The 26,439-nt window shown below is 38.3% G+C and overlaps 2 protein-coding genes across 2 annotated transcripts in view; one reads left to right on the top strand and one right to left on the bottom strand.

Annotated features, from left to right (window-relative positions):
• Positions 1 to 26,439, bottom strand: part of LOC107225792 (CDAN1-interacting nuclease 1) — a 47,469-nt gene that overhangs the window by 16,079 nt on the left and 4,951 nt on the right. The window lies entirely within an intron of this gene.
• On the top strand, positions 1,317 to 25,743 carry LOC107225795 (neuroendocrine convertase 2). Its single transcript, XM_046738432.1, has 12 exons — positions 1,317 to 1,871; positions 12,206 to 12,310; positions 12,562 to 12,820; positions 13,538 to 13,575; positions 15,396 to 15,472; positions 17,634 to 17,898; positions 18,866 to 19,078; positions 19,420 to 19,520; positions 20,584 to 20,817; positions 21,455 to 21,619; positions 23,265 to 23,382; positions 25,390 to 25,743. Exons 1-12 carry the CDS (start codon positions 1,575 to 1,577, stop codon positions 25,552 to 25,554), a joined length of 2,037 nt encoding a protein of 678 aa, XP_046594388.1. The 5' UTR covers positions 1,317 to 1,574; the 3' UTR covers positions 25,555 to 25,743.

The raw sequence follows: 26,439 nt of genomic DNA, 5'->3' as shown, positions 1-26,439 counted from the left end.
CTTAATTTCCCCGTATTTACGGAACACAATGAATGAAACAAAGGTGAGCTTTCGTCATTTTGTTGATTGTAACTTATACATGTCAGCAAGCCTTTTGCGAGTTTTTATTATTATATTGTGTACAAATACGATATAAACTGATGAAAATTAAGGGTATAAGCAAAACAATCTGCATATTTGTTACACGGTATAAGCACGTTTCTAATTTTATCACCGGATCTTTACCGTAGATGTTTGTTTTCGCCTTTAGTACAGACACAAGATTCGCGCATGAGGTTTCACCACGCGTGGGATTTGCCGATGACGTTAAAGTTACGAACCGGGAATAACAAAAGGTTGCATTTCAATAGAGAAACAGCCACGCCGAATGTTAAATTCTCCGCAACGGAAGTGAGAGAGAGAGAGAGCCTTGGAAAATTTTCGGCAAAGGTCAATTCAGCTTTTATACGATGAGAACAAACCGAGGGAGATTAAAACATGACAATCGTTGTGATATTACTTTCTGTTATACACTCTGAGAGCTCGGCATCTGGGGAGCAAACAGAGGGATGAAAACTTGGGGATCGCATCCCGAGTTAATGACACGATCATTAATTTACACGTTAATTATATGTACTCTGCGAAAATTTTCAGATTAGAGAAACTGTGTCTGTATATATACATATATGCTGTTGGAATTAATTAAATCCCTTGCCGTCTACTTGTGTATACATATATATGTAATTGATGAAAAGTTTATTACACGGTATATCGTATAAACACTATTAAAATCGCAACCTTGGTAAAAACTTTACTTCACTGGTAAGTCGAAGAAGAAAAAATATAAAATAAAAATAATTCTAACCCATATCCTGTACACACGCGAGGTTTAATATACTCGGAAATAAGACTATCGTGTTAATTACGGTGTGTATTACACGAGGGAGATCCAGGATAAGGGATCATACCATCGTTCCAGTGGCTTGTATAAATACAGGAATTTCAGGGTTAGCGCAAGGAGCGAAGGTTCGGGACTAGGGTCGTAGGGGGGTGGGGGAGAATTCCGATTCCCGAATTCGTCTGGTCCTTGGGGCATCATCGTCCCGCGGAGCGATCGGCGGCTGGAAGTTTAAGGGTGTCCGAAGGGTCGCGGTCGAGGGTGAAGGGGGAGGGAGGGAGGTAGGAGGAGGAGGAGGAGGAGGAGGAGATGGGGTGGTGGGGGGGGGTGGGGGTCAAGCTTGCGCAGCTCGCAAGCTCCGCTCCGCGTGCGAATCAATATGGCCACGTGACGTCATCCGGCGCTAAGCGTCGCGGCGGTGAAACGCGTCGGAACGAGTCCCCTGAATCAGATAGGAACCGCCGCGTCGGTGATCCGCCCGCAATGTCGTTCGCTCCTTCGGCAGGCTCGATAAGCACCATCAGCAGCCTCTGATAGTCCGGTTTGAAGCCGACCAGCGGAAGCCAATACTAAAGCGGAAGTCGCAGCTCGACACCCGCATTTCGTTCCAAGACCCGCACCGTTTCCCGCCTGAGAAACAACGCGTCGCGGATCACTTGCCGAGGCTGGTGCACGGTGTGGAACTTTATCGTACTGCATGGATCCAGTGGCAAGGGTGACACGTGGCGCCGGGACGCCTGGAAAAGCCGCGGAAATGACGGAGAAGATCGTCCTTAAGCCAGGATCCTTGTATCTACGGAACAGGACTCCTCGAGTTTCAAGCACCGCTGGTATTACCCTGTTTACTATCGTACTGGCCGTTCTTTCCAACGTTCAAATCACACCGGCTGTCGAAGTATTCACCAACTCGTTTCTCGTCAAGATGAGACAACCCGCCGAGACTTTTGTCGCCGACAGCGTAGCCGCCAGAAACGGATTCGTCAATCTAGGACCGGTGAGTAAACATTCCTGGTCAAGTTTTTCTTAACCCCAAGTCAAAACTTGGAACTTTTGCTGAACTACAGGGAAAATATGGTGTGTTTCGACTTGCAGAGACAGCGAAACATACACCGTATAACGGTTGTGCAGTGTTCTCCACCACCATTTTTCACACTGTATATTGTCTGAAAATGATCCTCGCTCTCTATCTCGGTGTCTGCATCAGAGTTCTCAGTCCATTTTTGCCTTCTGGATTCCCTTTAAAGTCAATTTGCACCGGATCGCAATTCCAATGGTTGAAAACAAGTCCGGGAAAATATGGTGTGAACTTGTAGAGACTGTGAAACATACACCGTCTACCGCTATTCGACGATCAATTTCCGCGTTCATCACTAAAATGGTTCTGCACCACCATTTTTCACAGTGTATACTGTCTCAAAATTCTGAGTTTCCGAATGTTTTCCTCACTCACTGTCTTACCGTCTTCATCAGAGTTCTCAGTTCACTTTTGCCTTCTCGATTCCCTTTAAAGATGAGGATAAAGTTACTGAAGTTACCGTAACGATGCGTCTTTAGAAAAAATCGTTACCTCGGAACCTTTAGGAATGTATGAAATTTATCGAACCACGATGAACAAAACGTACTGTTATTTTGAAAAGCCAACTCTTTCAAAGTCATTTTAAAATTGCTCAACAATGATATTTCGTCTTACGTTTTCTTTACGTACGTCAACGTTGCCAGCATCATTATCATCCTTAAAGTCAACCTGCACCAGATTTCCTCGAACCCGAGCTTTTTACTGCTCGACACTTGAGTGCGGCGTCCATTTCGCACAGCTGATTATCGTCCTTGGGCTTGTAGCCGAGTTTCGTCTTCTTTTTTTTTTTTTTTTTACGAACAGCGTCAGGTTTCCGAGGAGCAAATTTCCCGACGGAGCTTTTCCACGATGCAATTTCACACCCTGCAGTCCACGGTCTATGTTCCTTCAATATCAACGTCGTTTTTCACCCATCCTCGAGAACTCGAAATAACCGTTCCAAGGTAGAAAATATTTACCCAAATACCCGTGTCTCATCTTTGTCGTCACAAAGTTCGCAACTTGCCACAATCGACGTTGAATCCCGGATTGACTTTTTTCGGCCGGGAATCGGGGGAGGTGGGATGATTGATGAACGTTTCCGATTTCACCCTGACCTTTGTAAACGCAGGATACGGAACTCGCGGTTTTCAGGCAAAAACACCTGCGCCCTGGAGGTTTGGAAAGCGAAAGTGCGAAATAACGGGGTTGCTTAAGCGAGAAAATTGCCAGACATGATTGCGGCAGCGGGTGGTTAACTTGTCCAATCAAAACGCGGAGCACATCTGCTGTTTCTGTATGAATGGGAGGATAACGAGCGGCAATTTTAAGACCGACAGCCGTCCCTTAAATAGCTTAAAAGCTCCAAGATCCGCCGTCAGCCTAAATTTCTTCGCCAAATTCCGCTGGTCAAAACGTGAAACGATCCAAGTAACGTACAGCTTATTGTTTGCCATTTCCCTCGCACCTAGCAATCGTGCTCTCATTTTTTACCGCAACAGATAAAATACAGTTCCGGATTAGAAAAATAAATATCAATTTTTCGTCTGTAACCAGAAAGTATACTACCATTTGTTACCGCTATTAAATTATCCCGCCGGAAGTTAAAAGCTCGATGAATTCGGTCAGGCTCTATCGAAATTAGACTAAAGTTGGGAAATTGGAAAGTTCACATCTTCAAAGATCCTCGTTGCGTATATAATTAACGTACATTTAACCCCGTGTATAACATTTTTTTCAAAGCGAAACCCGTCTCCCGAAAAAGCTTGAAAAATCGCTCAGTCCCTCGGGAGCATTCTATAAATTTTCAAGGTTGTGTTCAAGGAGGTAAAAAACAGTCAACGAGGCCAAAAAACAAACTCTTACATCTCCGTTCGCATTCCTCGACGATGTTCCGTATACGCGTAATTCTCTCCTCGACTATACAACTGTGTAAAATTTCTTAAAGAAAAAAAAAATAAATAAATAAAAATTCCCCTAGTTTGTAATTTCCCTGCGCGGATTGGAAGAAAATAATATAATCCGCGTGGGGATAAAATTGATGAAAAATAATGTTTGCAGTCCAGTATACCTAAAAACACTAAACAATGTGTAAGCGATTATGCGTGTAAGTTAATTTCTTGCTTGTTTTTTGCAAGAATTGTAAAAAAAAAAAAAACTACTACTCCGATCGACCGAAGTTCGACGTCGTTCCTACTGTCGTTTCATCGCTTATGCGTGAAATCTCCTGGAATTACGTATGGATTCGGGTTGGATTGTTCGAACTAACAGCGAAAAGGGCGCCCGCATGAATAGCCCGCAGGTTTCGAACAGAGACGATAACGCAGGGAAGGGAAACACGTAGATCCTTGTATGGAGATGACGGGGAAATTGGAAACACGTAATTATTCGGCGGTTTCCGACGGTGAGCTTGTCGCCCACTCGACAGTCGACACTGATAATTACGGTGACGTGTATCGCGGGAAATAGGTGTGTACTTATAAGTCGGTGATAACGAAACACCGTAAATCACTATGTTTTTCATATAACGGTTATAACGACTACCTTTCGGGGGGAAAAAAAGATTAAGCCATGATCCCCGATTTCGACGGGCGATTTAAGGAGCTTCGTTGGCCAAATGTCGACAGTTTTTATCTATTTTATATCCTACGAGGTGGAAAAATCGTATCTCCAAGATCGGAAAATATTCTTTATGCGACAGAATGGTAGTGTGGAAAGTGCAGAAGGATGAAAAAATAGAAACGCGACGACATCGAATTTTTAATGAAGCGATAATTCAACTTGTAGAATTAAAAAGTGTAGAAAGTCGAAGAATGGAGAAGTAAAAAAATAAAAGAAATCAGAATTCGTTTTCACGATGCAGAATCTTGTACGGATTTTAAATTTTACCGTACTATTTTTTCCACCTTTCTATATTTTTTCTTTTTGTACTTACAGAGACTTTATTGCCTTTCGATAATTCTACGAATTTTGTTTTCGCATTTTTGAAAATTCCGATATTTTTGTCATTCTATTTATTGGCCACTCTAGTTTTTCACTCCCACACTTTAGAACATATTTACTCTACGGTTAGAAAGTTATTCAGTTTCAAAGAGTGCAAAAAAAAATTTTTACTCTCGTTCTTATTCTTCTTCGCAGTTCGTACTTTGTTCCTATCATCCGATACTTGAAGCCTGTTCATTTTTAATTGAACCAAACGAAGAAATTAATTAGATATAAATGCTTCGTTTGAGATCGCTTTTAAATAGTTAAAAATCCAGTAGATTCGATTTCACTCATTTTACTGCGGAAAGTTATTTTATACAATTTGAATGAAACCAATTTTTTCGCTATCACGTTGACGTCATCGAATATTTGATTTTACAGCACCGCACAAACATTGATAATGATTAAAAAAAAAAATCGCCATATTGATTTGACTATTAAAAAAAGGAGATAATCGTTCCAGTGACTTTGAAGAAGATTTTAACCCTCTGAGTCGCACATTTTTGTGCCGAGTCAACTTTTAAAACAAGATAGTATTACATACTTTTCGGATACTTTGATTACGAATCTGAAATCAGATTTTGAAAATTTATGATGCTGGGTTCAATATGGTGGACAAAAATTTGAAACTGGATCGAATACGTTCAAAAAAATCTATGCAGGGGTTTTCGGGGTCGCTGATTGGATTCGTCGTACTGAATTTTCAAAATCTGATTTCAGATTCATGATCAGCGCCCTCAAAAACCTCTGGACAAAGTTTTTTCTCCGGATTCGATCGAATTTGAAACTTTCGTCCGCCATATTGGATCCGCCAACTTTTAATTGAACATTAACAATAATAAAATAAAATCTGATTTCAGATTCGTAATCAGTGAACCCAAAAAAACTAGTAATTCATGTAAAACACGTATACGCGTAGAAGGGTAACTTTTTTGGAAATGATTATTCCTTCATAAGTTTCACAATTTTTTTCAACCAATTTGTTTCTAACGATAATAATTTACATTATATCGCAATAATTACTCTCGAGTTAATTATACAAAAAAATGGATATAAAACATGTGTTAAAAATATCAGTCACTATTACTCAAAGGGTTAAACGAAACATCGATATCCAAGCTTTTGTCTATAATTCTAGACAATCTTAAAGTTTAGTTTTTAAAATATACTTCGGTAGCAACGTATGACAAACCTCTTATTAAAATGAACAATGTTGCAAGATTGTCGGTCAACGAATCTCCTCAAGGAAAACTATCTTTCATTCATAGATTCATAGATTCATAGATAATTGCGTATTCATCGGTTTAATTGGTCCGTTTTCCACTTCGTCCGTACCCGCATGTGTCACGAGCAGATCTAACTGCGGGTGTCAGGTTCGTTCGCTTCCCAAAATTGCCAATATCGCCGCGTTACGTATCGGAGTTACGCCTGACAACAAGCGTATTCTGTACTTTTAACACAAACTGTAACCGAATCAGCTGTCATTTACAGAGTCAATCTCCGAGCAATCTTATATATATATATATATATTTGTTCGGAGCAGGCTGTATACATACCATGAGTGCATAGAGCTGCGTGTTGAATTTTTTATTTATTCAGGATTGTCGAAGGGCGTTCAAAGGCGGGCTGTTTTCTTCACATTTCTCGAGCTTCGCATCAAAGGTTAAGCCATTTCAGTTCGGAAGAGAAAAAAGTTTGCCTCGTAGAAATGCGGGTCTCTCTTTTTTTTATCTCTCTCTCTCTTTCTTTTCGATTATCGACGACGACGTCTCGTTAACTTCCGGTTTTTAAAATGCATCAAATCGTTATTCGAGAAACTGGATAAATCGTATGAAATCGTGGTGATTATTATTAGAGAGTAGAATGGAAAAATCTCCTTGCGAAAGGAAGAACGTAAAATTCTGCAAGTTTTTTTTCTCTCAGTTACTCCAGACGAGAATTCAATCTCCGAGGGTTTCTTTTTTTCTACGGAATAATTCGCCGAAACGAACTAGCAATTTTTATCGAATATCGATTTATTGTAGGTACACGCATGTAACAATATTCTTGGCCAAATATACTCGGTTCGCATATTTGTTTCCAGTCATCTATACAGCAGGCATTGCAAACGATCGGTTAAATCGTTATTATATTCAAGAATGAAATCGAGCGGAAGAGCGTGTAAAAAAGAAAAAGGATAATTTGAAAGAACGAATATATTTCCTTATACATATTTTTCCTTCCATCCTTGTTACATATGTATATAACAACGTATAACGCGTTTATTCAGGGATTTATCCGGGTCAAATAATTTGAATATCGTAACGGGCAGCAATTTCTTATCGAATATATATGTGCATAACGTTAACGCATAATTGTCTTATAAATTATGCGAGTCTCGTTTATCCGTTAACAAATTTCCGAAAAAAAGCAGCAAGTGCAAAGAAATTTCAGGAGAAAATACATTGCCGCCGTAAAAATGGTGAAATGAAGTAAATTGTTTTGAAAAAAAATTTTTAACACGCATTTTGAAAAATGTTGGAATCGATTTATTCAGACTCTAAAAATTGACGTGATTTTGAGAGAGAAAACGATTCCCGTGACTAATGTTGTAACCAGATACGAAAAATAAGAGAGAGAGAGAGTGAGAGAGAGAGAGAGAGAAGTGGGACGAAAAAAGATAGGAATTTACCGCCGATGCTGAAACAGATATCGGATACCGAATTCAATCCCGAAGCAACAGGGTGTAAAATTCTTCAAATCTCTACCTTCCACTCTGACCAGCCACCCAGAAATCCACCCAATTATCTGCTTCCGATCGATGAAAGCTAAGGAAAAGCATTTTCTTCATCTCATATCTCTTCAAATTTAAATCACGTACTCGCAGTCGAGAAAAAAAAAACAAAAAAAAAAAAAACAAGGAAACAACGGTAATGAAAAAGCTTCCGTGTCGATGGATTTTACTCATTGTTGAAAATCGCGATATTAATTCACAATAAAAAAAAAAAAACGGTATCAAGAATTACATTACCAATTAATAAACGCCGAAGATTTTTCAAATTCGACATCTGTTCAATTGGAAAAAAGAAGAGTAAAAGAGAGAGAGAGAGAGAGAGAGAGTGAGAGAGAGAGCTTGGAGAGCTTTCTAAGGCTTGGAATATAAAAAGTAAAAAAAAAAATATATAATTATTTTATACATCGGGGTAAGCCAAGTTATTATACAACGAAAGAAAAGCGTCGGCGGATAGAAAAAAGCGAGAGAAAATGCTCATTTTTGTCCCCGAATCGTCCGGCGCGTTTCTGACCCTAACTGAGAGGGACGGCGATCCCGTTACGGCTCTAGGATTCGGACAAACTGCCGCTCGGGAGCTTTTTCGAGCTTACCGTGGTCCTTACGCTCCCTCGACGACGCACAATGGCGCGATAGGCGCCCACGTCTGACGTCGTCGTCTCTCTATCGTTCCCTTATGAATGTACGTGGGTAACCTGCCCACCGCATGAACGAAAGTGCGTATAATAGCTTCGACTACACTCGATACGATATATCTACACATATGTACACATATGTATACACAACGCGATGTATCGAGTACTCGATAAAGCCCTGCGGTAGTCAATTTCCAATTTTTTTTTTCTCAGATAGCTAAGTTGAGCGCAAATCAAGCTTTATTGCTGTTTCTGCTTTTTTTTTTTCGTTTTCGTTTTCGTTTTCTTTTTGTATTTTCTTGTAAATAACTACGGTTCCAATCGAGTCTTGTAATACAAACGGCTTTAGACTGGCCATCAGCCAGACCGCGACTTTTTCGTTCTCACGCTGCAAGTTCCAAGTTCACAGACAAAAAAAATTATAGTATCTAACTCGAAATACGAACTGCAAATTCCGATTCGTGATTAACGATTTTAAAAGCCCTCGAATACCATGCTACATGAAAATAGGACGATTTCTTTTTATTTTGAACCACTGCGATCGATCCACAATTACAAATTTTGGAAGTCTGACCTTGGATTCGTTATCGGTGACCCGAAAAACCTCCGCCTACTAATATCTACCAGAATCGGAATATTTTTAGATTTTTTAAACCGTATTGGATCGCCATTTTGATTTCATCAAAATACAAACGATTTTAGTTTGTTTTTCAGCTTATCGAATATGCCAAATTTAAATTCCGCATTGCTGACCTTAGATTCGTGATTCGCGACCCAAAACCCGACGGCATCAATTTTCATTCAAATCCAATTTATCCAATCTTCAGATGTCATCGTTTTTATTTGATTTTTTGGAATTTCGTTACTTAAATAATTGAAAAAGGATCTTTCTTTTCTTCTTTTTCACCTGTAAAACAAATATGTGCGTTTATAAATTTGAATAAACGTATAGCGAAACACAAGAGACGAGGAGTTCAAGTCAGTAACGTGAATTCGTATGGAAACGTAAAAAAAATCATTATTCTACAACTTTGAGTTTGCGTAATAAAGTTGTATCAAATAAACTTTTCCTTCCGAATAATCAACATCAAATTATCTGAAATTGAACTCGAATCACGAGTTTTAATTAGTTTATAGCATTCTCTGATACAAATTTCTCAACTCGCTAATAACGTTTATATTTATACACAACTGTTGTGCAAAGATTGGATATTTTCTTTTTTTGGTTTTTTTTTCGAGGGGCTAGAAACCTCCGTAAGTCGTTTCGCGTGTTTTTCTTTTACACCCTTGTTAAACTTTTACTCCATAAGCCCGGCTCTTTTCGTTATTCAACGTCATCCCTTGAATTTTATTGACAATACAGCGAACCCTCGGCTTTCACGTAACGTCAATTTTATCCGCGTACATCGAACATTCGCGTCTTTTCCTCTCCTCCTCTTTCGCCGTTTCTCTTCATCCCTCGCCTCGCCGTCACAAGCAGATTTGCATAAAACAAGAATAATAATAACAACAAGAACAATAAAATAACAGCTAAAGGTCACATTGACTCCCGCGTATCTAAAATATGTGTCGCCACGTGACACAAAGCGAGAGACGAGGGGATTGATAAGTCGAAATCCGCAAGAGAAAATGGTAATATAATACAAGCTATGGGGGGTTGGAAAAGTGGTGAATAAATAAAAGGGATAAAACCGACATGCGAATTCGGGATTCAACTCGACGACGATGACACCTACATAATATATGTATATATACATATATATGGGGCATTCCATGAAATCTCTATCAAGATTCTACGTCGATGTCTCAGATTGGCGTTTGAAAAAAAAACTTGAAACAAAAACCCACACTTTCTAAAACGTTACAAAATTTTTGACACTTGTTAGATAATGGAGATTTCGTAACTTTGAAAGATAAATAAGAAAAATGAGCTTTCATGTGAATTTTTATCTAAAAAAAAAAAAAAAAAAAGTTTCTTTATTTTCCAGTCTTCTTATTCATCTTTCGAAGTTACGAAATCTCCATCTTCTAACAGGTGTCAAAAATTTTCTTACATTTTATAAGATTTTACGGAATTTCTCCGGACTTTATAGAAAGTGGATGTCGGGTCGAAAAATTCTGATAAAAATTTTGCGATTGTGTCATAAAACGGAAAATGATAAAGCCAATCTGAGACATCGAGGTAGAATCTTGACGGAGATCTCATGAAATTCCCCATACGTGTATATATATATATATATATACATACATACAGTAGGTACGCATACCTTTATCTATATACTTGGGCATATATCAAAGGTGGAATTGCCTGCAGCTGGAGAGAAATTTACGAGGAAATGGATTGCTCGTGTACAATCTCACGCTTCGCACACATTGTGCGTGCGCATACGAAGGATTTAGCACGTCGCTAACACATAGGCACGGATATACGTACAATGTACACGCATGCGAGTACCTACCGAATGAAAGAAAGATCGATCTCCGGCATTCACCATTTCCCGATGACGATTGATCCGCGAATTAGAATGCGATGCGTGTACCATGCACGTGCCTATGTACAATATACAATGCACATATGCACATATATACACGTATGTACACTTGTACGTACGTAGACGTTGAAACGACGATGATCACGAGTATTGAAAAAATTCATTCTGAAAGTGATCGGCAAGGTGGGAGACGGGGGAGAGGATAAAGGAAAAAAAGAATGAAATAGAGTGAGACCGACGCTTGCGGATATCAGGCATTGATGGATATGCGTATATGTGATATAAATTTAAGCTTTGGCTCGTGGTACGCATGTGAAAGACAAACGTGCGAGCTTGGCTCACGTGTAGGTATATAATGTGCGCCACATACGCGGACATACGTAGCTTTACACGTGCGATATGTACGCTGGATAAAATTAGGGTTTGATTACGCCGAAACGAATACATATGCATATATATATACTCAACCATGTCAAATTAGGAAATTTATAGCTGATGAATGGTTGCACGCGTTATTAACTTCACGTTTCTCTGTTTTGAGGGGGGAAAAAAGGGAGTTGTTGTAATCACCCCGAAAATGAAAAGTTGACTTTTCATTGGATATCAACGTTTTGAAGTTTAGATAATCACCTCCGATGACTTTTAGATATACGTCTGTGTGCGTTTTAAGTATGCGATCAATTTTTTTGTCCGACGATTTCTTCGAGAACGAGTTATCGGATTTTAATGATTTTGATCTCGATCGACGCGGCTTTTCCAAATTTAGAACCGATTGGATTATGGTTTTGATCTGTCCGATCCTTTCTCAATTATTTAAGTAACAAAATTCCAAAAAATCAAATAAAAATGACGACATCTGAAGATTGGATAAATGGATTTGAAAATTACGAAAATAATCGTGCGACAATTCCTTTTCTCAATTCAATTATCAATCTCACAATAACGGCAAATTTTGGTGTTACAGGATTGATTAAATATTCCCCCATACACATCGTGTACAAGATTTCAATAAAATCGAAGGATGTCTCTTTTCAGTTCAATTTGAATAAAAATTGGCCGGTATTTGTAAAGAATTGTAGATAAAAAAAATTAATTAATAAAAATAATAGTTAAATAATCAAATTCGTGACTCGCACTTGCCGATTAATTTCTCAAAGTAAAATCGACCGGATCATTATCGCACAAACCGATCGGCGGAGAGAGATTGTTACTCGTTTCCAGAGCATGTGGAAGTTATATTCTACGCAAGGGATGCGAGATAAGGCAGCTAGGCGATCTTCACAAGATGTAGAGTCAGGACTTGCAATCAGCCAAAAAATCCCCCGGGGACGAGAGCTTCGCCGATTCTCCCTCGCCCTCCTCATCATTCCCTTGTGTAATTTTTTTCTCCAGGTTCTGGGCAGCAAAACTGAGTACCACTTTGTCCATCGGGCTCTCCCTCACGCCAGGACCAAGAGATCCGTACCGCACACGAGAAGACTGAAGGTCGATCCAATGGTGAGCGAATTAGTTTTTCTTATTTTCTTTCAATTTCATTGGATATTCGGTAGGTTCTTTTTCTACCGATTAAACATTGGACAACATTGTCGATCGTAAGGATTGGCTATATTCAGAGACGTCGAGGTGCGAGTTTGGCGTAAAACAATCGGCGAAGGTGTTTTTGTGGTAAAAAAAAAAAAAGCGAAATGAAACGTCGAATAAAAACACCTCCGTTCGATCATATTCGAAGGTGAAAATTTATCCCTCAGGTTCACACGGCCGTTCAGCAGTCCGGATTCAAACGCGTGAAACGTGGTTACAAATCCTTGAGTATCGAGCAGTTGGTGCCGCTCCAGGAGATGAAAAACTCGGGCAGTCAGGACCCGACCGATCCCTATTTTCAGTACCAATGGTACCTGAAAAACACGGGTCAGAACGGAGGAAAGCCGAAGCTGGATTTGAACGTCGAGGCGGCTTGGGCGCAGGGAGTTACGGGGAAAAACGTCACGACTGCCATCATGGACGACGGTTAGTGGGAGAAAATGCGAAACGATGTTACGCTAAATTTCACCGCGCGTTGAAAGACTGACAAATTGTTCGGGGAAAATGGATCGTCGTTAAACGTGTACGGTGTTTATACGGGGAATTCCATGCGTGTCTCGCCATTTTTCATTTTTCATCAAAATTTTTCTCCGACATCGTCCCAGCTCTGAAACAGTGTACTGAACTTTTTTCAGATTCCTTATGCTACTGGTTAATTGTTCATCGATATTGAGGGTGATTTTGAAAATGATCTTATTCAAAATTCTCAAATTTTCGAAAACCGTATTTTAAAAAATAAGCAAATTTCTTATCAATTTTTTTGATCGACTAAAACATTCTTTAAATCGTCCGAAAATGCCTGAAAAATTCTCAAAACTTGTGTTTTTTACTTAAAATATGTCTGGACCATTCAAACAATGTTTTAGTTGAACAAATAAAAAAAAAAAAAAAAATTGAAAGCGTTAAGAAAAATGGGGAAAAATCAGCGCATCATGGGATTGGTCTCAAAAACGTTTGGAATAGGAAATACAGTTTCTGAAAATTTTTTAGAGTTAAAATAAAGTCCTTTTCAAAATTATTTTAAATATGTATTTATAAATAATTGAGCAGCCGAATAAAAAATCTGTCGAGTTCGCATGGAATTCCTCACACGTTTCTACAAACTTGAAGAAATTTTCACGACACGTTGGTTTTCTGTTCCAGGAGTGGATTACATGCACCTGGACTTGAAGTACAATTATGTAAGTCATACGAAAATTATACACGGATATTCGCAGTATTTGCAAGGGTTGAAAGTGGGAAATGTTTTTGCTAATTTTTGAAATTACAACGCGGTCGGATATTCGGTATCACATACATTTATCAAATTATCATATTTACCAGGTGCAAAGATGTCTTTTAAAATACTGCAATTAAGAACGAAAGTACGACAGATATTGGTGGTTGATTTTAAAATCGTTGACAAAATCTTGTAGATTCGTTCGTTCGTTGTGACTGATTTGGAAAAAAAAAAAAAAAATGTACGTGCTCCGAATTTGGAAGATAAATTTTGACAAAACGTTAGAATCTTTAACACAGACCGCGTCTATCTTTTCGGATGAATCTGACACCACAAGTGAATAAAATTTTGTCAAATCAGTGGTTAATTTGCATGATGTGTTATAATATAGTCGTCAATATTTAACCCCTCCATCAGTTCAATCAACCGTTTTGCAAATTTGACTCGCGAGACGTGGGATGTCGGCTATGTAGGCACCTACTCGAGTTAAGATAACGTAGCATAATGCAGAGTGACGCGCACGTCCGCCTTAACAAACGAGCCAGAAAGCGTCGCGACGCGAAACGTGGAACGTCAACTAGACGTCCCGCAGGACGCAGCCTTTCATCCCTGCCATATATCTACGGGGCATTCCACGCTAACTGAGCAAACAAGTTGACCGTGACACTTTTTAATTTCACCAATGATTTCTCCAACGTTTTTACGATCCCTGAAAGAGCTGTGTAATAAAAAAATTTTCAAATTTACTCAATTACTCGTCTTTACAAAGGGTCTTTACCCTATCATTTTTTCAAGCCCATCTGTAAAAACACCGAAATTGATTTTTACGAGAAAGGAAAAAAGATTTGATTCAAAAAAGAAAATGTTTCGATTCGGAAACCACATGTTTTTTTTTTTTTTTTTTTTCTCGCTTCGTAACAATCAATTTCGGTGTTTTTCGGATGGTTTTAAAATAATCGTAGGGTACAAAACGAGCGATTGAAAAAAATTTGTACATTTTTTTCGAAACATTTTCAAGGGTCGTTCAAGGAAAGTTGACAAATATGATGGTCAATCGTTTACTGAGTCGGTGTGGAATGCCCCATATGCGTATATTTATTACAAACGCAACCATTCGTCAATTCTGGTACATGAAGTCGGGATGGATTAACGATGCTGACGTTTACGTGTCGTCGTTAAGTGGCCGCGTCTCCTTCTCGACGAACCGGGGTTTTTTTTTTTTTTTCATCTCTTTTCCTTCAATTTATCAGCCTGAGTTTAACCGCGATAAAAGCCGAATAAAAAGAATCCGTCAACTTTTTTTCCACTCCCTAATGCTGACCTCAGTTCAAGCGCATCATAATCCTGGAATTGGTGAATTTTCATCACGTTGTAAAAAGATCCGAGCCTCGGAGAGATAATTTTGTTTCATTTCATTTTACTGGGATTAAAAAACTTTCAAGGGTTTCTTATCGATCTACAGCTAAGCAATTTCACCTCACAAATGCGTAGAAACAAAAGGCTGGTTTTTTCTATTTTTTCACGATAAAAATTGCGATATTTTCTAATGTTTTTATCGTTGGACGTAATCGAAAGTCGTTTAGGGGTTGATTTTAGATCGAAATTTCCTAATCGATACCCTTCTTCGATTCCTTGCGAAAGTATAACGCAATTCTCTGCAGCTTTCAAGCTCGCTGCTTTCGCTAGGTATTGATTTAAATGTAGGGTAGGTATGACGGGTTTTTTCCCTTTTTTTTTTTTTTTACTCTCTTTTGTTTCTTCTCTCAATCCTTTTACTTTCAGAACGCAAAGGCGTCGTACGACTTCAGCAGCAACGATCCGTATCCGTATCCCAGATACACCGACGACTGGTTTAACAGGTGAGATAATTAAAACGAGAGAGAAACGGGGCTGATAGAAAAAATGGTCAGCTCCAAGTTTCATGGTTCTGCAAAAAAGTTGACGGGGTGAAAATAGCTCCTGACCTTGTCCGAGCATTTAATCGATCTTGCTATTTGTATGTCACGTGCATATATATATATATGTGTTGGATTAATCTCTGACGACTGAACGATAATTAAACTTGCGGCTAACGAGGGAGTAAATTAGTAAGCTCGAAGCTCTGCGGCGTTATATAATTGGCCGATGATGGCTTTTTGCAAAGTGGTTACCCCTGCAGGCGCAGTTTTAGAATCCTAAGGTAACATTTATCGAACTCAATACGGCTGTCGGGTTGAAATTCTGAGTTGAAAGGTTCCGAAAGTGCCAGATTCCGAATTTTTTCTCGGCGAAAGTTGTAGCAAAGAAATTCAATTTTGACGAAACATCAAAGTTTTGATTCGTCCGAAGCCCGACGCTCAAAGTTACGAAAGGGCAAAACATCAAAGGGCGTAGTTACGACGAGTCAAAGTTCCGAAAGTACGGGAATGAGAAAATGTAAAAATCTGAAACGTCGAAATTCAAAATGATCGAAGATTTTCACTTCTGTGGATTTCTGGTTCGGTGAAATTTCACCACTTTGATCTCTCTTCGTTTTGGATTTTCCATATTTTTACGTTCGTAATCCTGGTCACTCTGATTCTCGGTTTTTCTGATTTTTCACACCCACTCGTTAATTGAACCAGGCTTATATGAGTATATTTTAAATTTCGGAATTTTGCTCTATCGGAACTTTAGTTTCGGAACTTTGTTCCATCGCGAGATGAATTTTCGTAATCTTGCATTTCGGAAACTCTCGAGCCGTCGGATTTCCGGCAATTCGAAACTTTCTTGTTTCTTCAAAGTTTGATTTCTTTCCTTCAAGTTTCGCATTCTGAACTTTTCAAATTCGAAACTTCAACCCGGCCCCAACGCGTTACACAGCTGATTAGTCCCCAGTTATCGTCTCGTAAAAAAGACAAAAACGTAAGAGAGAAAAACATCTCACGGTGAAAGTTATTACCGTATAATTTTTTTTCCCCAATTTTCATCTTCGTTCCAACTTTTTCTTATTGTCATCAAGAACTTCGCGCAGCTTTATAGCCGCGTCCTTGTGCTTTTATGTTATTATTACACCCTTGTCGCGACCACCGCTGGGCGTCACAATGCCAGAATTAACGCTGAGAGAAATATATATATATATATATATATATATACGGTTATAGTGCCCACGATATAAGAAACGTGGAAAAATCCTTGTGCTTATTCTTCTCCCTTTCATATTTCCTTTTCCCCTCTCCCTCTCGGGACTTTTTTCTCGTTATCTCGTTATACTTGGGACGTAATTTCACCCTTGGGACGAAACAAGGCGAGACAAATTTTAAAAATGTAGATTACATCCACCCAGAGCATATATATATATGCGTGTGTGTAGGTGCTTATATATAATGCATAGATATACATATATATATATATATGTCCACATGTGGATACGTATACCTATACATGAATTATTCAACAACACGTCGAGTATATTATACGTTAACGCGTTTTGTCGAAAAATTTCCATGGTAAAAAGAATTTCCGGTTATTAATTATACATAAAGGGAAAAAGCGTCAGCAGCAACGCGAAAAAAGATATTTTATATACCGACAGTTGTGAAGGTTGCAAAAATAATTTCATTCGGTCGCAGTTACCGCGTTTTTACAACACGAAATTAAGCAAAATAACATGTGTATAGATGCTCAAAACTTACAAATTAAATTAAGTGTTTACAAAAATTGTACAAATCCGAGATTAACAAGTATTTAAACAATTTTTGTCTGTAAAGAAATTACGATGATGGCATCATCGAGATATTTAACAGCAGCGTCTAATTGGTATAAAAAAAAAATAATAATAATGATTGTAAAGATAAAAGAAATGAAAAAAAAAAAAAAAAAAAAAAATAGAGCACAGCCGTTAACTTTGATTTGTGTAAATTCAGACAAGATCGTTTACAGTTGTTGTTTAAAAATCTGACCAGCTTGGTTTCTGAAATTTCCTCACATCGTACAGAAATTCAATATATTGAATCCTCGCCTTTTTGACATTCTTTCGCCTCTTCCGTTCGACCCAAAAAGTCACGGGACTCGATGCGCCGGGGAAGTTGCGGCGGCTCGGGACAACGGAGTATGCGGTGTTGGGGTGGCATACGATTCGAAAATAGCCGGTATCCGGATGCTGGATCAGCCTTACATGACCGATCTCATAGAGGCGAACAGCATGGGCCACGAGCCGAACCTGATCGACATTTACAGCGCATCCTGGGGGCCGACGGACGACGGAAAAACCGTCGACGGACCCAGAAACGCGACGATGCGGGCGATCGTTAGGGGGGTTAACGAGGTGAGTGGAATTTTCATCGAACTTTGTACAACCGTAGATTTCGGATCAATCGGCCGAGGGAATTGTAGGAATAAATATAATACAACGAGTGCCGAACGCTTGATATTGTACTTCGCGATTGTAACAGAGTCTGTATATCGACTGAGAAAGATGGATTATTATTTGTTTTCTCTCTTTTTTTTTAAACCTTATAACTTTTCTTTGAATCGACTTCGAAATAAGAGCTACCTATCAATCGCAACAAATCCATCGGTAAGATACTTTAAACACGCTGTTTTCACGATTCTCACCTCGAAGTAGGAACCTCGAAATATGGATGGATAGATGGATAGATAGATAGATAGATAGACAAATGGTTAGAAAAATAGTTAGACACAGGTGTAGACAAAACGGACAGAAGGAACAAGCGAGATGATAATTTCTAACAAAACGGAGGCTTCTCGGAATTTAAAAAAAAAAAAAAAAATAAACAACGTAAAATCAATTTCAAAAATTCGCCCTAATTTGTTTGTAGATTGGAAAATATTTATCGGCGAGAAAAAACCTTCGATCAACGAGTGAAAAATATACTCACAAAGTTTGTGTAAAAATTTCAGACCGATCGGTTGAGCCGTTTCCGAGAAATCTTGCTCGTCGACATTGAAAACATAGTTTTGAAAAAGAAAAAAACAAAAAAAAAACCCGGCGTTAAAAACTTCAAAAGTACTTTTAAACACTCCGGGTTGTCTTGGAAATGCGCGCGTAACTTGTGAGAATATTTGTCGCACGGGCGTGAATTTTTTTTCTACATATACTCGAATATATGTAAATTTGAAAAACTAAAAATGAAAAAAAAAAAAAAAAAAAAAAAAAAACAATCCATCTTCGAAAAATCCCGACTGGGTTTATAACCGCTCAACGATCGCAACTTAGAATTCCTCGCAACGACTCGAGATTCGGGTAAAAAGGAAAACGCATTGTTGACCAGGGTCGGAACGGATTGGGGAACATTTACGTCTGGGCGTCGGGGGACGGCGGCGAGGAGGACGATTGCAACTGCGATGGATACGCGGCGAGCATGTGGACCGTAAGCATCAACAGCGCCATCAACGACGGTCAAAACGCCCATTACGACGAAAGCTGTTCGAGCACTCTGGCCTCCACTTTCAGCAACGGCGCCAAGGATCCGAACACCGGTGTGGTGAGTGCCACGTACAGAGGGTTCGAAAAAATAACGAAAATATCCCGAAAGCTCCAATTAGAATTTACAAATTCATTTCAACCCCTGAATTCGATGTCGCGTTAAAAAAAAAAAAAAAAGAACTCGCAAGAATTTAGGCGTTTCACGTTCCGGGGGATCAAAAAAACTAAAAAAAAAAAAAAAAAAGCTGTATATTTCAATGTTCACACTTTCTCACATTGTACCGTATATATGTATATATATATGCCTATATAAGCGACGATTGCGTCTCGAAAAAATGTTTAAAAAATTTACGTTATTTTAATTTCATTCAAAAAAAAAAAAAAAAAAAAAAACATCAGGCGACGACTGACTTGTACGGAAAATGCACAACCACTCACAGCGGTACTTCAGCGGCCGCACCTGAGGCAGCCGGAGTTTTCGCCCTGGCACTCGAGGCTAAGTAAGTTATCATTGTTGTTGTTCTTGTTGTTATTCTTATTATTATTATTATTATTATTATTATTATTATTATTATTATTGTTATTGTTATTGTTATTATTATTCGCGTGTAACCGAACAGACGTAAAAATACGTAGACGTTATAGGGAAGAGATAAAACGCGTGGGAGGGTGCAATATTTCATATATATATATATATATATATATTACCGGAGCGTTGTTAATATAGCACAGCTGCAGCATCGGATCAGCGGGTGTTAATTTACCCCGTGACATTTGATCGTATCTCCTATATAGCTTGGTATTTTATTAAAATAATTATCGTGTAAATATATTCCTACGGAGGTTGGATCTTTTGTTTATAAGATAATACCGTATTTCTCTTGTCTCGTCTTTGTACAGTGTTAATATCGCGGATACTTGCTATGTACGTATACAAGTTCTCCGTGTTATAGGAGGTCGGGGTGAAACTTTCCCATGGGGGTTGATTATCACCGGGATAATTGAACTCGCCCCGGTTTTACCTGCGCGTAGCTCGAGTCGAGATCTAATCAAGACTGTTTCAACTTGTTTTTGTTTTTTTTTTTTCCTTTTTTAGAATCTTTGTACCACCTTTTGTAATGTTTCAAGCAATGAAAATAAAAGGAATACAAAACTAGGACTTTGAAAAATTTTACTTTCGAGACACGATGATGAGAGAGAAGAAAAATGAAAACCCTACAATTTTTTTTATCCTAATTTAATTATCGCGGATGCTTTTTCGTTATTATTGTTGTTGTTGTTGTTGTTGTTGTTGTTGTTGTTGTTGTTGTTGTTGTTGTTGTTGTTGTTGTTGTTGTTGTTGTTGTTGTTGTTGCTGTTGTTGTTGTTGTTGTTATTGACATCAATTTCGATTTCGTCCAAATTTCAATCGATTTGAATCGTAAAATTTTGAAACTTTCTTGCTTTATTTTCTTTTTTGTTAAATCCACTTTCATTTCGGTCCGAATAAAAAATTTGTTAATCCAAGTGTGCGGTGTTGCAAAGAAAATGTTCCTGATCGTAAACAATGGGAAATCGTTTCAGTCCGCAACTGACTTGGCGGGATATCCAGCATCTGACGGTGCTGACTTCAAAGCGGAATTCTCTCTTCGACGCCAAGGGAAGATTTCACTGGACGATGAACGGCGTAGGTTTGGAATTCAATCACTTATTTGGCTACGGTGTTCTCGACGCTGGATCGATGGTAGCGCTTGCCAAAAGGTGGAAGACAGTACCGCCTCGTTATCACTGCGAGGCGGGATCCGTTTTGAATATGCAGTAAGTCTCGTATTGAAGGTGGAAAAAAAAATAAAAAAAAAAAAAAAAAAAAAAAAAAACGTTTCCGGCAACAACGTCGTATTTTTTGGAATAACAAATACTTCCAACGAGAAACAAAGAAAGAAGAATATGCTTGCCAAAAAAAAAAAGACGGAAAATGATTGGAAGATGTTTTTTTTCTTCGCTCGAAAATCAATTCATATGCCTCTACGATTGTATCACGAGCAAATTTTTCTTTCCTTTTCTTTTTTCTTCAATTGATATACCGATCAAGAATTCCGGTTTGTTACTTTTCCTTGCGATCGATGAATCAGGAATACTGTTTTTTTTTTTTTACCGTTTTCAGATCAATCGATTATTTTTTCCTACCAATCGGTTTTTCCGTCCGCGAATCTTTCATCCATTCGATCGATTGATTGGAAATTTTGTTGCAATCGTTGTTTCGATCGATTTATCATTTGTCCCTGTCAGTTCGTAATAAATAATCTATCAATCGATTGATCGGAAAATTTATCGAATAATTGAAACTTGCGTCGATTATTACACTATATAACATAATTATTAATCCGTTATTCTTTTTCTTTGATTAACAAAAAAAGAATAAATAAATAAAATGAAAAAAAATTACATCGCGCAGAGAAGTGCCGAGCGATCGATCGATCCTGTTGAAGATCAAGACTGACGCATGCGCGGGAACGGATTACGCTGTGAATTACCTGGAGCACGTACAGGCGGTGATAACTGTGAACGCGACTCGTCGAGGTGACGTCGAACTGTTTTTGACGTCGCCGATGGGAACAAGGTAAAGCGGATCAAAAGCTCAGCCGATCAATTAGCCAGGCAATAATCCCATCCCCTCCCTTCCAGTTTCGCCCAATTTCATCCCCCCAACGGGAGGGGTGAGAAAGAAAATGAAGAAAAACGATCGACGCAAACAGAAATTCGATGACAAAAATTCCCCGGATCCCTCGCTTCTCGACAATTTCACACCGATAATTGGATTCACCTCGGAAAGGGAATGGATTTGTTGAATTTTCACCAAACTATAGAACTTGCGAAAGAAACCGTTTGTTCGATTCGAAGACGCGTAATTCGTTAGATCCAAAAACAAAAACCCGAAAAAAAAAGGTTAACAAGATCAATAACAATCACGTTATTAACTTAAACAATACATTATTCATTTTGTCAATTCGAAAATTTTCTTTTCGTGCTTTAATCCTAGAACGGTAACGTTATTTATTTTAATTTTTTTTTTTACCTATTCCGGTAACGGTTTTCTTATTTTTTTTTTTTTTTTTTTTTAAATAAAAAATCATCCGGGCGGAAAAACTCTTTTTCTACTCTCGGATAATGGAAATTGTAATGAACGATCGGTGTCCCTTCCAGACGAAAACGCAAGCTGTCCTCAACTATCGCGGCGGGATATTCAAATTCGCCTGGGATTCGGACTTATTTTTTCGCTCCCCCCCCCCCAACAATCGTTCTAGGTTAAATTCAGACCCCCAGCTTTTTCTCTCGAAACTCGAATATTCGGATCATGATTCACGCAGTTGGGTAGCAACAGCGGTAGCCAGACTAGACGATGAATGAACGAACGAACGAACGAATGAATAATTAATCAGGCGACTTAGCGACGAGGAAGCCTTCAAAGGATAATCTCACGACGTCAAAGGATTCGCAAAAAACCTTACCCCCCCCCCCCCCCTCTCTCTCTCTCTCTCTGTGTCTCAGTCTCCACGGCGACAGAGGCGCGACTTTGTCGCCTGATCCACCCGACCTTCGCCCCCAGCTGCTTCTCTGATCCCTTTCATGCCCTCGATCAATGAAACCTCCCTTCCTACCCCCGCCCCTTCCCTTCGCCCTCTATTTCTGTCCATCCTCGGCTCCGCCGTCTGGCCAATATATCCCGTTTCTAATTTATTATACCATCAATTAGACTCCCCCCCGCATGTTCGCAGTAAATTTCATTTGTACCGAGATGTAACGATCATTTCTTACCTTGCGAAACACCCGCACCGTGAAACCGAATTTCTTTTCTTTTTTTTTTATTCAACACCGCGACGACACATTGGTAAAAAGATTTGACAATTATTCGTTTTATAGTAAATGAATAAATTTTTGATCGCGAAATTCTGCCAGTGATGAATAAATTGGAATAAATAACGTTATTTCGTTTAATCGCTTTGACCGAGGTAAAAGGTAATTTGATTAAACAAATTTCCGACGATGATGGACGAAAAAAAAAAAAAGGCAAACGGATCTGATAAACACCGAAACAACACGGCAACGAGTCGATTCTTGTGATTTGCACGATTCGCGGGTAGAGGAAACGCACAATTTCAACACTTTCCAAGAGGATATATTTCTTCGCAATTTCTTTCTTTCTTTTTTTTTCTTACGTACACCTGTACGCAGAAAGAGTGATCGAATGATCGAATGAATTATAGATCGATGATTTTGAGCCGGAGAGTAAACGACGACGATCATCGAGACGGTTTCACCAAGTGGCCGTTCATGACAACTCATACCTGGGGCGAATATCCCCAGGGTACGTGGCTCTTGGAGGTGAGTCGAAATCGTTTCATCTTTGATACTTAAATTTTCTTAATTACCCCTAGGCGAGAGTAGCGAGAAAAATTAAAGAAACGCTGTTTTTTCTTTATGGCACTTCGTGGGAAAAAAAAAAAACAAAATAACACCGACAGCCATTTTTAATTCTCATACTATTCAATCGACGAGCTCGAGGCTTCCTTCGTTAAATTCGTCGCATTGTTTTTAAACAAAATTCAAGCCGATAAAATCAATATTTCACCAATTTTGAATAATCGAATAGTCTGATCCTTAAAAATTCTCACCGTTTTTTTTTTTTTTTTTTTTTTTGTTCACGAATCAAGTTTTTTTCATTTCTAAAAAAAAAAGAAATTCCTCGCAATTAATTACACGCACTATTTGCAACATGTTTTATACACACTTGAGAAAAATTTCAGAGAGAATTTTACATTCCGAGACAGTCCTGAGTTTTCCGATACAACAATTTCCACCCAGCGCTTCAAATTTCCAGAAACTTTGTCGAACTTTTATTGTCGTTACGCGCAAACGTGCCGATTTCTCCCCCTTTGTAGGTACAACTTTCACTTATCTCGGACTGACGAAGCTTTTCAAGTATACTCGTCCCAGTAAACTAACTAACTTCTGTCCCGTTTATACGATTGTGCAAACATCTCGTGTAAACAATATGGCTCTCGCGATTTAGCCGTACGGCTATAGCTGTTTGCATTACCAGTGTTTACATACAATTTCACCGCGCAAGGTTGTACAAACTTGTGCGAAAAGCGTAGGACACGATATTACATCCCTATGTTCTTATTATTATCATTATTATTATCATTATTATCATCATTATAATTATTATCATTATCGTTATGATTATTATACGGAGTTGACTAAACTTTCCGCGAAACTTGTCACGCAATGTAAACAGATATGTATTTACGTACGTGTGTCTTGCGATATTGTTAGTATATTTTTGATGAGCGAGGCGGAATATCGCGAAAGGAGAAATTTCTCTCTGGTTACGAACTCGGAAACTTTCTGGTTTCAATATCGTACAAATGGAACTTTGTTATTTTCATCATTTACTTCTGTGAATTCGAGCATATACGTATATGATAGATTGAGTTTGAAAACTTGGGGAAGAAATCGATGCTACGGTTGCGTTTATTTTACGAATAAAAGGGGCGGGGTTGAAGTTCCGAAAGGGCCTGATTCCGAATTATTTTGGGGAGAAACTTGAAGTAGAGAAATCAAACTTTGAAGAAACGACAAAGTTTCGAACGATCGGAAAGCCGATGGATGGATCCAAGTTCCGAAAGGCAAGATTCCGAAAATTCAAGTTACGGTAGAGCGGAATTCGGAAAAATAAAGTTTCGATAGAGTGATATTTCGAAAATTAGAATGTACTCGAACAGCGTAGTTTAATCGAGTGGGCGTAAAAAAATAAGAAAAACCGAAAATCAGAATGACCAGGATTCCGAAAGAAAAAATATCGATAGTCCGAAGCGAAGAAAGATCAAAGTGGTGAAATTTCACCAAGCCAGAAATGCATAAAACTGAAACACTTGGATTATTCGGAATTTCGATGTTTCACATTTTTTAATTTTCTTACATTCGCACTTTCGAAACTTTCGACATGTCGGAGTTACGCCTTTTCGGAATTTTGTCCTTCCGGAAGTTTGATCGTCGATTTTCGGATCATTCGAAACTTTGATGCTTCTCCAAACTTTCACTTCTTTGCTTCAATTTTCGCCAAAAAAAAATTCCAAATTTTACACTCTCGAAACTTTTCAAATTCGTAATTTCATCCCTGCCCGAAATAATTTACCCATACTTTCATTTTGTCTCGATATTTTTCTCTCATGTTCGAAACTTCGAAAATTGTGGGACTGATATCGGTTGTCTGATATTCGAATATCGCTCAAGGCTGGTAGAAACGTATAAAAAGAAAAGAAAAAAAAAAAAAAAAAAAAAAATGAACCAAAGTTGAAAGAAATTTTGAAAAAATGGCGCTTGCAGGTGAGTTTCAGCTCAAAGGTACCGCAGCACGGTTGGATAAAAGAGTGGACGTTGATGCTTCACGGAACCCGAGAACCGCCGTACACGGGACTTCCGGCAGCCGATCCTCACTCGAAATTGGCGATCGTTAAGAAGGCACACGAGGAGAGATCGACCGGCATATAACGATCAGGCGAATTGGATGAGAAACGACAAACGACGAAGCGGCATTACAAGAGAGACCGAAAACATTTTCCCCAACCCCAATACAGCGGGGTTCACGGAACGTCGTTGAAATATCCATAACAATAATATAAAGTTCCCCAAAAACAAATCAAAACAGAAAAATAAAAAAAATAAAAAAAAAAAAAAAAACAAAAAAAGAACATAAGGAAAAAAAAATGCTTGACGAAAAAGTAAGAGAGAGATATATATATATATATATATATACATACATGTATTATATATTATAAATTATTTATTTCCTTATCATCTTGTTATATTTATTCATTTGTTCGTTTATTTAATTATCGTCATAATATCGTCGTTATTTTTTATTCATATATAATTTGTTATCGCAAGCCAGATTATATTTATTCCTATCTCGAAGTGGAAACAGGTTCGTTTCATATATCAAATTGCCGAATTTACGAACGAATAACTTCCGATTTAAACCTGTAGGCGAAAAACCACCGTAATTTTTATAACAAATCATTACATCACGTTTGTTTGAAAAAAAAAAAAAAGAAGAAAAATTATTTTCTTTCCTTGTCAATTCCGACAAGGATCTTCCTGAAAAACGTACGATAATCGCGATGCGAAATCGAATTGCCAATATTTGTCGATTGTTTTGTTACGGTGAAATTGTACGGTGTAAAAATAGACCTAACAAAAAAAAAAAAAAAAAGAAAATAAATAGATAAACAGATTGGAAAAAAAAAAAAACAACACCACTTCGAAGAACAGAAAAATTGTAACAGGAAATGATGAATGAGACAAAAAAATATATAAGAAAACAGCATCCTCGACATGTAGTTCAGAAAATTGAATTGAAAAACTATTACAATTTAC

This window comes from Neodiprion lecontei, chromosome 4 (assembly GCF_021901455.1).
Source record: "Neodiprion lecontei isolate iyNeoLeco1 chromosome 4, iyNeoLeco1.1, whole genome shotgun sequence".
Lineage (NCBI taxonomy): Eukaryota > Metazoa > Arthropoda > Insecta > Hymenoptera > Diprionidae > Neodiprion > Neodiprion lecontei.
Note: the sequence above shows the minus strand (reverse complement) of the source record. Positions and strands in the feature narration are given on the sequence as shown.

Bases quoted from the DNA above. Each gene is read 5' to 3' on its own strand.
- LOC107225795 (XM_046738432.1), top strand. From the start codon at position 1,575: ATGGATCCAGTGGCAAGGGTGACACGTGGCGCCGGGACGCCTGGAAAA. The intron at 15,473-17,633 runs GTGAGATAATTA...CGACCCAAAAAG, and splicing joins ACCGACGACTGGTTTAACAG to TCACGGGACTCGATGCGCCG. The intron at 21,620-23,264 runs GTAAAGCGGATC...AATGAATTATAG, and splicing joins ACGTCGCCGATGGGAACAAG to ATCGATGATTTTGAGCCGGA.